The 12,777-nt window shown below is 39.3% G+C and overlaps 1 protein-coding gene across 1 annotated transcript in view; it reads right to left on the reverse strand.

Annotated features, from left to right (window-relative positions):
* The window catches only part of FOCAD (focadhesin), a 76,661-nt gene that overhangs the window by 1,523 nt on the left and 62,361 nt on the right, over window positions 1-12,777 (reverse strand). The window contains exons 28-42 of the mRNA XM_053465880.1: window positions 12,401-12,490; window positions 10,018-10,165; window positions 9,812-9,931; window positions 9,195-9,317; window positions 9,039-9,116; window positions 8,514-8,585; window positions 8,099-8,201; window positions 7,882-7,962; window positions 7,205-7,333; window positions 6,608-6,723; window positions 3,790-4,050; window positions 2,835-2,924; window positions 2,518-2,695; window positions 1,995-2,092; window positions 603-851 (exon numbers count right to left, since the gene is read on the reverse strand). Of these exons, the coding sequence (XP_053321855.1) occupies window positions 603-851; window positions 1,995-2,092; window positions 2,518-2,695; window positions 2,835-2,924; window positions 3,790-4,050; window positions 6,608-6,723; window positions 7,205-7,333; window positions 7,882-7,962; window positions 8,099-8,201; window positions 8,514-8,585; window positions 9,039-9,116; window positions 9,195-9,317; window positions 9,812-9,931; window positions 10,018-10,165; window positions 12,401-12,490 (1,936 nt within the window). The remainder of the gene's footprint in view (window positions 1-602; window positions 852-1,994; window positions 2,093-2,517; window positions 2,696-2,834; window positions 2,925-3,789; window positions 4,051-6,607; window positions 6,724-7,204; window positions 7,334-7,881; window positions 7,963-8,098; window positions 8,202-8,513; window positions 8,586-9,038; window positions 9,117-9,194; window positions 9,318-9,811; window positions 9,932-10,017; window positions 10,166-12,400; window positions 12,491-12,777) is intronic.

Genomic DNA, 12,777 nt, shown 5'->3' on the forward strand with positions numbered 1-12,777 from the left:
ATGCTATTTTAAGGATATAAAATATTAGCCTGCTTTCTCTTGAAAAGATACCCTTGCGGGGCAGTGGACTATATTTATCATGACAGAACTGGAGCAAAAAGAAAAGGCTGGAGCACGTTTATGAGGATACTTGGGGTCACTCTATATAGCCACATACATGACCTTGCAAATGTATTCAGACCCGTACCAATTCTCCATATCACTGAATTACAAATAGTACACCGACATTTCACCATTCGATATATTTTATTAAAAAGACTGAACATTAATTATTGGTTTTAATTTAGAAAATCTTAGCTAGTAAGGGGTCCAAATATTTTTGCAACGTTCTGTACTATAAAGAAGGGTTTCTGTGTAATACACAATTGACTAAGCTCTATATTAAGCGATAGAGCTATGTCAGGATTAATTAAGGCGGTATGAATAGGACCACTATTGTATAATATTGGGTATGTGTCCATATAATGTGAATAAATCTCCAGTGTTTTCACCTAATCTCACTTCTGTTGCGAAGTGAGCAGCACCTGAACAACATGCTTAACATTTAATATAATACTGAGACTACGAGAAACACTATAGAACACAATAAATAAAAAAGGAACCTTTTGCACGTGCTCTTTCCAAGGCTCCTTGGCTACCAATAGATGTAAACTATTCGGCAACACGGCTAAACATTCTCGGACACTTAGAACGTCCAGTGAACGCCTGCCCAAGGATTTATGGCCTAATCCAGACGATGATTCTTCTTTCCATGCCAGCCAGCTGGCACTGACCCCAAGCAATAAAGGCGTTGCGTGATCAGCCCATGCCACAACAGACGCAGCAAATATCCCCAACAGGAAGTCCACTGCCTGGAACAGGAAATGACATATGAAAGAAGAAAAAAGGTAATATTGTGATTAATAGTCCATTACTCTTTACAATGTATATTATATAGGCATATACATCCAGTAGAACACAGCACTATGGGATAGTTTGGGCTATTGTAATGGTTTGGAATGTAATGGTTGCACAGTGGGATGGTGGTTTCACTTGGTGCCGTGGGGTTTACACCGCACCGACACAAACTGCTCGTATCACCGCACCTGTATAGTTGGGTTGCAATAATTCTCTTTTATTTTGCATGAGCTCATATTTATTTTGGCAGTCAGCCAATTATTCGCAGAGGGTTGGCACCAACAAAGCAAACACCCTGCCTCGTAGAAATAAAGCACGACTGAACGTGTTAGTATAGTAAGTTGGCAATTGAATGGAAAACTAATTTACAAAGAAAAACAAATTTGCAGGGTGGCAAAAGGTGGCTCAAAATCTCAAACTCATGGCAGGTACTTCTTGCACAAGGGTGCTTGTTAAGGTCTCTAATGAGACTGAGCACACTGGGCATATTTCTAGATGCACACGGCGTAAAACACATTCAAACGTTAATCAATTAATAGCTTGAGACATATCTATTGTAGTGATCATTAATGGTAGCAACCAAGTGGTTTTAATACCACATATGGATATTCTGAATTAAATCACCTGTATTCAAGCAGGAATTTCAAATGTTGCTCTAGCCCCCTTTTAGTATTTTAAATGTTACATTCCGATACGGTTTTTAACTCTTTAAAGGTCAATTTAATTACTGGTTTATATTTTTCATTCTATAATTGCCCCTGTTTCTTTAAATACATTTAGTCAGGACAAGGAAAGTAATGCGTGTTAATGTAGCAATGTGTGTTTTGCCACTCTCTTGCGACCAGAAACAATCAGAAGGTAAACCTGTGTCTAATTTATGAACCATACATTCCTAGACCGATCACATTGATTGTTTAGTAGAACAGTAACATTAATAAATACACCCGATAATGATATAAAGTGTGTGCGGGTGACAAGTCTCATTTAGGAATAAAGAAATCTGTTGGCAAAAGCAAGAGAGTTATTTCAGTCTTTGTGTTACCCAAACCATTAACCAACAAGAACACATATTATTCCAACTGTGCTTTATTTATTACCTCACTGATCTTCACGCTCCCCGCTGGGGTTTGTTGTTGGGCTATGTTTCGTATGTGACTGATCAGGTCTAATAGCCACTCCATCCTCTTCAGAACACCTAGTCAATACAAAATGAGGTGAATAGGTGAAACATTTAAAGATTTCCTGTAAACCAATGTTTAAACCCGGAATATAACACAATGAGAATCTACTGTTTTAGGTTATGGGTTAAACCTGCTGTACCCTTTGAGTGAGACTCAGCTGCCTGCTGCTCATTCATGCTGGCTTGCATTGCAAATGGTTAAAACTGTTCAGCAAATGTATTATTTGATTTTATTATACAGAATGACTTACCTCAAAGTCACATTTTGGGTCCACTTTGTAAATAAACACCTTATTCTATACCCAAATTCCAAACTGGGCCCACTATATCATCAGGTAACACCCAAGTGGGGTTCTTTCATGGGGAGGAATTTGTATTATTGAAAATGAATGGCTAGATTTGTGAAGAATGAGATATTGCAAAACTAAAACCAGTTGTACCTGTGTTCTGATGGCTCGTGACCCGCGCCTGATAAAAAGCCTGTAGCAGCATCCATGTTATGGTTTGTGTTTCCTTGCAATCCACAGCAGCACCAACGATATCGTTCATACATTTCAAGGGTAGACGGCCTTGCGAGACCAGATACAGTCTCACAAAGGTGGTTTTCACTATGTGGTGCTTTAAGGTTAGGAATAAAGTAGGAACATATTATTAAAAAAACAAAAAACCTGCTGAAATATTTGTAACATACTGTTGGAATAAACAATGAAGAAAAAAAACCATAACAGCATGAATTAAATAGAAACATAAATGTTACCTTTGAAATAGAGCATATCCGCTCAATTTCACTCTCGGCCATTTCTGAAAGGCATTTCGCAACCTCTACAAAGATTTCCACTTCTACATCCTGCATGTCCAAATAAAATAAAATAAAAGTGTCAGCGAAACAACGCTTGAGGTTGAAATACCACTTTGTACATTAATTATGTAAGGACAATGGTCCTTCTTTCCCCTAAACAGTTGTTTCAGGGTTATATAGGTGATTTGATGTTCACTGGGTGAGTCAAATTCCTCAATTTAAAGAGGAACTCCTACCAAAATACTTATTATTATTATTATTTATTGTTTTATATAGGGCCATCAAATTCCGCAGCGCTGTACAATGGGTAGACAGGACATAACAAGTAGAATGTAACATAACAAACTGACTTACAGAGACAACAGGTGAGGAGGGCCCTGCTCCAACGAGCTTACAGTCTAGAGGGATTTAGGCACAGAGGGACCTTAGCAAGGTTGGGAGCGGAGTAGTATGAACGTAACATTAATTTATAGTGCAGAAAGTCAGACATGGAATGAGACGTCTGCCAACCACGTTAAGCAGTGGGGAAACAATGTTGCACGTGTCGGGTTACAGTCGTGTGCCAGGGCTGGAAATGTGAACATCGTGAAGAGCGAGTAGTAACTGGGGCTACATGCTCAAGGGCAAATGTGAGGGAGGAGGTATAGAGAGGTGGCGTTGTTAGGGCATGACGTATTTGAGATAGGAGAGAGTAGAGGGAGTAAATCAGTTGAAAATTTCTGAAGGTTAATAGAACTTACTACTAGTATTGTCGACATAATTTAATTCTTTCAGGAGCTGCATATAGGTCATTTTATGGGTTTTGGCTATGTTATCTTGGATCAAGTGTATGGGAAGCCGAATAACACATAAGTAGAAACATTGACTTTTGGAAGGATGGTGCTTGCCATAGTGTCAAACAACAGACACATACCTGTATCTCATCCGGCAAGAGCTCAAAGATCTTCTCTGTAGTTTTACACAGGAAGCTCCAACAGTGCTGAGGGGGGTTGGGAAGTCTCATGGCTTGGCTAAGACCCTGCAGAATGCGTTGGGACATCTCTATATCTCTAGCCTCATCCTGTGCCTCAAAGTTTGGAACAACAAGCACATCGATGAAGGTCTGCAGTTTATCCTCAGACACATGCTTCATCCAAAGAGGCAGTGATGTTAGGAGGTAGGAGCGGGTTTTTACCTGCAATAAAAAAAATACATGCAACATAACATTATATATAACCTTATCCATCACCATCACTGGGAAACACCCTGATAATGCAGCAAAACACACTTAGCGGCAGACACTGAACATACACTAGGGATGCACCGAAATACCGTATTTGCTTTTAACCCCCTTAATGCCAGAGTGGCATATAGGGGTATAAGGCATTTCTGGAGGCAGAGTGGCACATAGGGGGGTCAAAAGGCATATCATGGGGCACAGTGGCATGTAGGGTTAAAAGGCATATCATGGGGCACAGTGGCATATAGGGGGTATAAGGCATTTCTGGGGCAGATGTGCATCACTGGGAGGGCAGGTTGGAAAATAGAAGGAAATAAAACCTAAATATTTTTCTCAATCATAGCTTTTATTAAAAAAAATAGTTTACATGAATTAACATTTACTGGTTAAACTTTTTTCCTATAGGGTCATCTTATATTAAGGCTTTTTCTTTTTTTCCTAAATTAATATTCAGATTTGGGGGGGTCATCTTATAATCAGGGTCGTCTTATAATCGAGCAAATACGGTATATCAGCCGAAAAGGGCATTATCAGCAAAATGCTGAAGTGAATGCACGTCACATGAATCTGCTCGGTTCCTTCTTCCCCTGGTGGCGGGCAAGAGAAGTTGTTCGCACAGAGGGAAGCAGCAGGGCCCCTGCAGAAGTCTGCCAGTGAGAGGTCTACAGTCCAGGTAAGGGGGTGGGGAAGGTTGTATGAGCAAGTATGCGTGATTAAGAAAACTAATGAGTATCTGTGAATTAATGTGTGTGTGTGATAGTATGGATGTGTAAGTGTGTGTGGGGGGGTAGCTTGGCATAGGGAGCCTGTAATCACACTCTTATCATGCTCAGGTTCTAGAATGCACTGGCTGTCTGGGCACGATAGGAGTGTGTTAGCAATCATATATATAATTATGTTAGCTGTTAGCAAACATATATAAATATGATATTGTTATTGATTTTTTCTGTCCAATTTTGGTGTGTTACTTACTTTTAATAAATGTGTGGTTAACACAACAAATTTGGCCAGACAAATTAAATGACATATACATATATATATATATATACATATATATATATATATACATACATATATATATATATATATATATATATATATATATATATATACATACATATATATATATATATATATATATATATATATATACATACATATATATATATATATATATATATATATATATACATACATATATATATATATATATATATATATATATATATATATATATATATAGTACATGCTAGAACCTGGGCATAGTAGGAGTGTGATTTTTCTTAAGGTGTGTGTGTGTGTGTGGGGGGTAATTTTCGGTTTCGGTCTAGAATTTTTATTTTGGTGCATCCCTGACATACACAGCACATAAGGTCTTTGACTACGCCAAAAAAATGAAAAAGTATTTGCTCCCTTTCCCAATTTCTTGCCAATCTATGAGACAAAGACACGGAATAAATACAAATCTAAACATTAAACAGAACCTGTCTTGCAAAGACAAGTAGGCTAAAAGGTCTCAAAAAGTAGCACATGATGCTGCAATCTCAATCTAAATTTAAGAACAGATAAGACACACATTTATTGACGTCTATCAGTCTATCAGGGTTACAAAGCCATTTCTGAGACTGGTACTCCAGCGAGCCACGGTGAAAGCCATTATCTACAAATGGAAGAAAACTTGGAAGATTGGTGAACATTTCCAAAAGTGGCCGGCCTACCAAAAATCCTCACATAGACAACTCATCCAAGAGGTCACAAAAGAACTGCAGGCCTCACTTGCCTCAGTTATGGTCAGTGTTTAGAATTCCACAATTATGCACAAGAAAGAGTGGCATCCACGGTAGAGTTGCAAGGTTAAAAACCACTGCTGATGGTGGTAGTGTGATGGTCTGGGGGTGCGTTGCTGCTTCAGGACCTGGGGGACTGGCAATAAATTGATAGAACCATGAATTCGGCTCTCTACTAGAAAATCCTAAAGGAGAATGTCCGGCCATCAGTTTGTGACTGAAAGCACAAGTGCAGTTGGCTTATCCAGCGGGACAATGATCCAAAACATACAAGGAAGTCCACCTCTGAATGGTTCAAAGAAACAAAATTAAGGTTTTGGAGGCCTAGTCAAACTCTCCATTGTGGTTCCATTGTGGCTGATTTAAAACAATTTTGCCCAGAAGAGTGGGCCAAAATTCCTCACAGCGTTGTAAAAGACTCACTGCCAGTTATTGCACACATTTGATTTCAGTTGTTGTCGCCAAGGGTGATATAATGCCAATTAGTTTTAGTGGGACAATTACTTTTTGATATGAATGTTATAGTTTTACCTTCAATAAATAAAATGATCATTAAAAAGTGGCATTTTATGTTTACTCACATTGTCTTTGTCTTATTTTAAAATGTATTGGATGATCTGAAACATTTAAATGTGACAAATAAGCAAAATATAGAAGAAAATGGGAAGGGGCAAATACTTTTTCACAGCACTGTAACTAAGCACTGTTTAAACAAAACAACTCACATTTAAACTGTGAACAAGTGGCGGCACTATCCACATTCCCAGGAGAACTGCTGCCTTCTGGGAGGTCTGAGCCTGAGTCACAGCTATTTGGATACAAAGTTTTTGTATTTCAGCCCCTGTATAAATACAAACAGTAATTGTCAATGAACAAGACAGGGATTTGTGATTGTGAGCACAGAGAGCATGACTGTAACATATCCCGTAAAAATAGTAGAGGTGTAACATATATACAGTAAGTTCTTGGCTTGCATAAGTGAACCTCTCTACAGGTCTATACTCAGAGACTCAGAGAGTTTTATTACATACTGCTACCTTACCAGTTTGTTCTATTAATTCCGTACATTATTTGACACGTCTGAATTTTTTTATATGCGAGTCCTGATCTAATTATGTAGAAGCTACACAAGTCTATATATTTTCTTCAGGATAAATACGCTGACATTGGTAAACAATCAGGTCTGATTTAGGTCAGTCCTATCCAATTCTTGCCATCAGATTGAAATTTCAGCACACAAGGTACAAAAAAACACAGTTAAATGGGGGCCAGAGGAGACAGTCTTGACAGCCAGTGGATATCTAAACATTATAAATAGCTACCAAAGTTAAGTCTCATCAGCGGTGCAAGTATGGATGCCCAGTTGACAGGAGGATACGGATACGTATCAGCGGCTGCAGCAATCAAGGAGGCGCACACCTTCACCAGGACTGGGGGCAGACACTCAGGACCTGAAATCACATCAGCAAATGGTATATTCAGTTTTCAGAAAAGGCATCAATTAGGTGCAGTGTAAAAACATTGGTGAATCCGTGAAAATAGCTTTCTGCTGTTAGTGCATACTCAAGTCTCATAAAATGATTAGGTGTTCCCTCCAACCAATTACATATCTCACCTGAAATAAGCCTAGCTCTACAGCTTTAGCAGGGATTGAGGCTAGACTGCAGGAAGTTAGGCTATTTAACTGTTTAATGTCCGCACATGATCTAAACTCTGAGTCTGGTCTGTAGAATGCGTCCCTATCTAGAAACAGTGGACATACTGGGACCTTATACCTTGTTCTGAGATGTAAAAGTCCTGTCCTTTCCTACATTATGGAGGAAGGACATTCCACATCCTAGTTTCAGGCCTCTTTACATTGACACAGGTGGTTTATATGTATGTCTTAATTCAGGAAAGGGTGTCTCAGCACTGATATTTTGTGCTTTGTGAGACATGTGACCTAGGAGTTCAAATTTTAAGGATTAGGTGAAATGAAATGTACTCATCTTCAAGGTACCTTTCTTCCCTGCAGATATAAGGAAATCTACCACTGCCCGTATTAAGCTTCTTTCTGGCAGGTATCCGAAATCTGGAGGGACTGCAAAGAAGGAGACAGCTTGTTTGTTATAATGAACATGAACTACTGCTGTGTTGCACGCCAGCCTGCTGTTACTGTAATGATGAGAAAATGGTCTGCAAAAAAAAAAAAAAAATCCAAATACAATTCTGCTCACCAGAGGTCCTGCTCTGAGTGGAAGAGAGCGTGGACAAGTGAAGGTGACCGAGGATCCAGGCTGCATTGGTCTGCAGGCCAATCACTCCAGAAAAATTAATTATCTGTGGAAATGAGATGTTTCATTACACCCAACCATAGCTGGCTACAACAGATCCATTAAGTGGGGAAATAAACAAGAAAGTCATCTCTGGCTAAAAGAAAATTAATTCAAAACTCACATCTGATATGTTGTAATATTTATTGTGAAGCTGAACTAGTTCTCTGGTGTTGAGAACCCACATAAAGCTCAACCAATGAAAGCACATTAGCACAACTTCAAGATATAGCTATTGTACACTTTGAGAAAAAAAAATGAAAACCACAAACACATGATTTCTTAGTGTCCTCGTTCCCCAAAAGCAATGACTCCATACCTGCATTATTGTTTTGATGACTTCGCTCAGTCTGCTTTGGAACTGAGATGAGTGTATGGCTTCAGATTTCAGCTGCAAGGAGACAGAAATGACCACATTGGATGATGTATATACAGCATGCTGATATTATTAAGATTATTGAAACACAACAAGATTTTGACCATCAACCCACAGCAAATGCAACAGAATCCTTTGTCATTAAACTCAACTAGAAGAAACAATTTCAGGCAATTTTAAATGATAGTAATAATGACAAAATGGCATCACATTTCTATTTGTATGAGAACTTATTCTATAATTGCGTGCTTTGCCATGAGATGTTTAGCAATGAGGTTTGGTATGTTTAAAGCTGGGAAGTTGTCTCCTACCCTCTTTAAGGCATATTTAATATAACAAGCCTAATAAAACAAAGCAAGGTGCCCCTTAACCTTACTGAGCAGGAATAGGGTATGACAAATAATATGCATGCATAAATATTAGGTTTTGGTGTTTTGAAGGGTTCTTTTCCTACAGAATTGAGCTTACTTGTATCAGTGCAGATTCAGACCCAACCAAGGCCACCAGCCCATTTAAAGCAGCCAGACGTTGCATTGTGGGACATCCCTGAAAGACATACATATATATCTTAGCAATATCTTTTTTTAGGTTCTCTTTATAGGTTAAAACTGAAGTAGCACTTACCTCTGCCAGGAGAATCTTTATCCAGGCCGGTAGCAGTCTGTTGTTCAGGTCTTCTGCTTTCCCGTGTCCACACACCGATAACCCATGAACAATGCTTCCCAAAGCCAATGCCAAGCCTGGGGTCTGAGTTAAAGCAAAATAAGAGGCTTAACAATCAATAGCAGTAACAGTTGCACAGTAACATCAAGAGGCAGCTGGTGACATATAGTTTGTGAATTTAACAGAATTACTGGGTCAGACTATTGTACAGGTATCTCTGTTGTGCAAAAATAAATCCCATGACTACTCAAAAGACATCCTTCTAAAAGAAAAGGGGTATACATTATGGTTGTAGTTCAACAGCACCAGGGAACTGCCAACCAGAAGACCCTATTCTGAGCCAAGACTGTCCCAGTAGACAAAACGTGAGAAGGAACGTTGGACCACGGAGGAGGAGGGCAGCTGCGGCTTCTGCCTCAAATAAGTTTTTTTTTTCTTTTTCATTTTTGAAGAATGCATATTAAAAAATGGATCATACTCCTTAGGTGACACAACTTTTCTCAAGACACAGAATAAAGCCTGGCTCTGTACCCATCAATGAATGTATAAAGGTAGAAGAAGATGGTGAGAACACTGACCTGCTGGTTCTGCTCAGTTAATGTCCGCAGCTTGTTCATGTGCTCTTCAGCCTCCTCAGCATTAAGGACACCAGCACTGAATGCAGACACAGTGACAACAGCCACACAGTATGACAGCACCTGGATCAGAGCCGCACGGATACTATTAATGTGTCCCTTACATACATAAATACTAATAACAAAAACTCTATGCACCGCGTTCTTACCTCCTGCACTGTCCGGCTCTGGTCTGCACTGTCGCACAGTGATGTGTAAAGTTTGCGCAGGGTGGCAGTGACATGGACACGGCTGTCAGTCTGGTTGCTCTGACTCATGAAGGACAGCGCAAGGCCTGCTCCCAGTATACAGCCCATGCTTGGGGAATAAAAAGAACGACAAACTAGTTAGGGGTTCCCGATCTTAGCTTTCAGAGGTTTAAAAAGGAAACAGTAGAGTTTTGGGATATATTTGTTCACAAATTTTTGTTTTAAAAAAACAAACAGGGGTTATGTGACACAGAGTCAAGAGGTTAGGAGTCCTTAGTCAAGTTGGTACCTTTTAACGGCCCAAAGTAGAAAAAGTTGTAACCTCATAAGTGTCTTTTTCCTTCCATCTCACTCTACATCTTTTTCTATGTGTTTGACTAAAGACTGTCTCCTCTTGGACCTATATACAGAACTGTATATAGCAATTTCAATTTTCCTTATTATTGTGCTGGTCACACAACCAGCAGATGGCGGTATAACCCAAGATACTGCCCTTCTTACCGGAGCAGCAACTCTTTTGCCAGAGTAATAGTGAACAAAAGACCTATAAGTGTGCTACTCAATGGTGGATTTGTATCACCACAACCGAGGGAATCATAATAACACACTCATTAATTCATAAAAAAGCAGTAAAGCCTATCACACAACACTAAAGGCTAAAACATGCCACTGTATAATATTGTGATGCCCATTAATTCACATGATCCATTTATTATAATGGTGGATGCCATTATAATAAAGGATTGTCAATCTGGACTAAGATTTATAACATCCAATGCCAGGCCACTAACACTGTTGGTGTCGACTTTACAGACCTAACAGAGTATGTAGTGAGGCTTGCAAATTATTTGTGGTATTAATAAGTAAATTTTTTTCTAGTCTAATGCGATTTTTTTGGTAGTTGTATAGCTGCCAATTGTCTCAGAAGGGACAAACTTGACAATGGGATCATTTGTTTAACCTTGAATGCATTTTAGAAATTACACTTTCATACTTCCTGTAAGCGTTTAGTTTTGGGGGAGAACTCGCAGGCTGACGTCAGTTTGGAGAGTCATAAATCTATGCATTGCAGCTGCAATACCAGATATGATCACTTGAGTTCTAGCATTGTTGGTCTTACCATGAAAGCAACTAATGAAATGGTCCAATCAGCAGGAACATTGGTTGATACACAGCTTAAGATCACATTTTGATATTTGCACCAGAATCACAATTATGCATAACTCTCTTGCACTAAAATGCCCAGCAAATCATATAGCACAAGAAGCAGCTTGTCCTCATATCACACTTTACAGCGTTATGCTTATCAGCATCTGGCTAGTTGGGCTTGAATTAGGTCTGAGACATGAATCCCTTCCTGTTCAAAGCCCTTTGCTTTATGATACAACATAGCATCATCCAGACAACATAGCATCATCCAGAACAGTTGATGCTGATGTTGAACCTCAACTGTCAAAGACTATGGGACTTCACGATTTAAGGATAATACTTTGACCCACAATGTTATTCTTGTTACATATTAATAAGAGAAATCCTAAAACTAGTACCAATTTGCATTACTTTACTACTTAGTCCTTTACCGTGCTAACAGGATGGAACACAGGCAGGACATTCAAAGTAAAATAACAGAAATGCAAAAAGGGGATGCTGCCAAAATGGGAAATGTTACTGGCAACTGCATTTGTTTGGGGGCAAGATGTTCATGATGATGTCTCTATCACATAACACCCAGTAAGGCATGCACCAAACACACTTTGCGTGGCAAGATGGGTTCCCTAGTGGTATGCTGTAAAATTAGCCTGCCCTGAGCCACTAGCCATTTATCAGAGGGTGACCAGTGGGCCTATACTTCTCTGACACTAAAAGGATAAAGTTTTTTACCGCCTTCGCCTCAGCCCTCCTGCCATGGATACAGAAGCAGCTTGTACGGAGAATATGGCTCGAATAATTACAGTGCCTGAAATCCAGACAAAGGAACATTTGGATCCTCCCTGCGCAGCAGCTCTGTGCACGGCTTGTGCCGATGAAGCCTTTTGTGCCAATGTGTGTGATGTGCACGGTCTGGTGGCTGTAACACAACTCCTGCAGCTGGCACGCATAGGCAAACACACATTTGGCATTTGTTAGTGCGGGTAAACTCTTCATCGCCATTTCTAAATGGTTAGCAACTTTCGCAGACCCCACCTGTATTCCAAATGATCTTTTTAGATGCTTTCCTACTGAATTACTACAGTGTGAATTCTGGCCCTCAATATCCATAATGGAGTGTGACCCTCTTACATTATAGGTCCCACGATCTCAAATACACGTTAGCACCGTGACTTTCATAACACCTCATACATACTTGTATTCAACATTGGGGTCAAAGCAGCAACTTTCCAGCGCATCCAGAGACTTCATCATATGTAAATTCATCTGCTGACCAGACACATCACTGCAAACAAGAGAGAAAATATCTGCTGTCACTCACAACGTTCTACTAACCAACTCTGAACTTAACGATGGACCACTACTGTACATATGAACAAATACATTATTTGATGTGTGTGTCTGTCACGTATATACATTTAGTACAGAATATCACTTAATGAATTAATAAAGCTGTACATGCATACAAAGTGATAGATAAGTAATAGTGTATTTAAAAGTTCTATTTCACGCACAGTAATTACCAAACACTGGCAGTTATTTTTGGCTTAACCTATTTTCTTTTTGTTTGTC

Source organism: Spea bombifrons, chromosome 1 (genome assembly GCF_027358695.1).
Source record: "Spea bombifrons isolate aSpeBom1 chromosome 1, aSpeBom1.2.pri, whole genome shotgun sequence".
In the NCBI taxonomy this organism is placed as follows: domain Eukaryota; kingdom Metazoa; phylum Chordata; class Amphibia; order Anura; family Pelobatidae; genus Spea; species Spea bombifrons.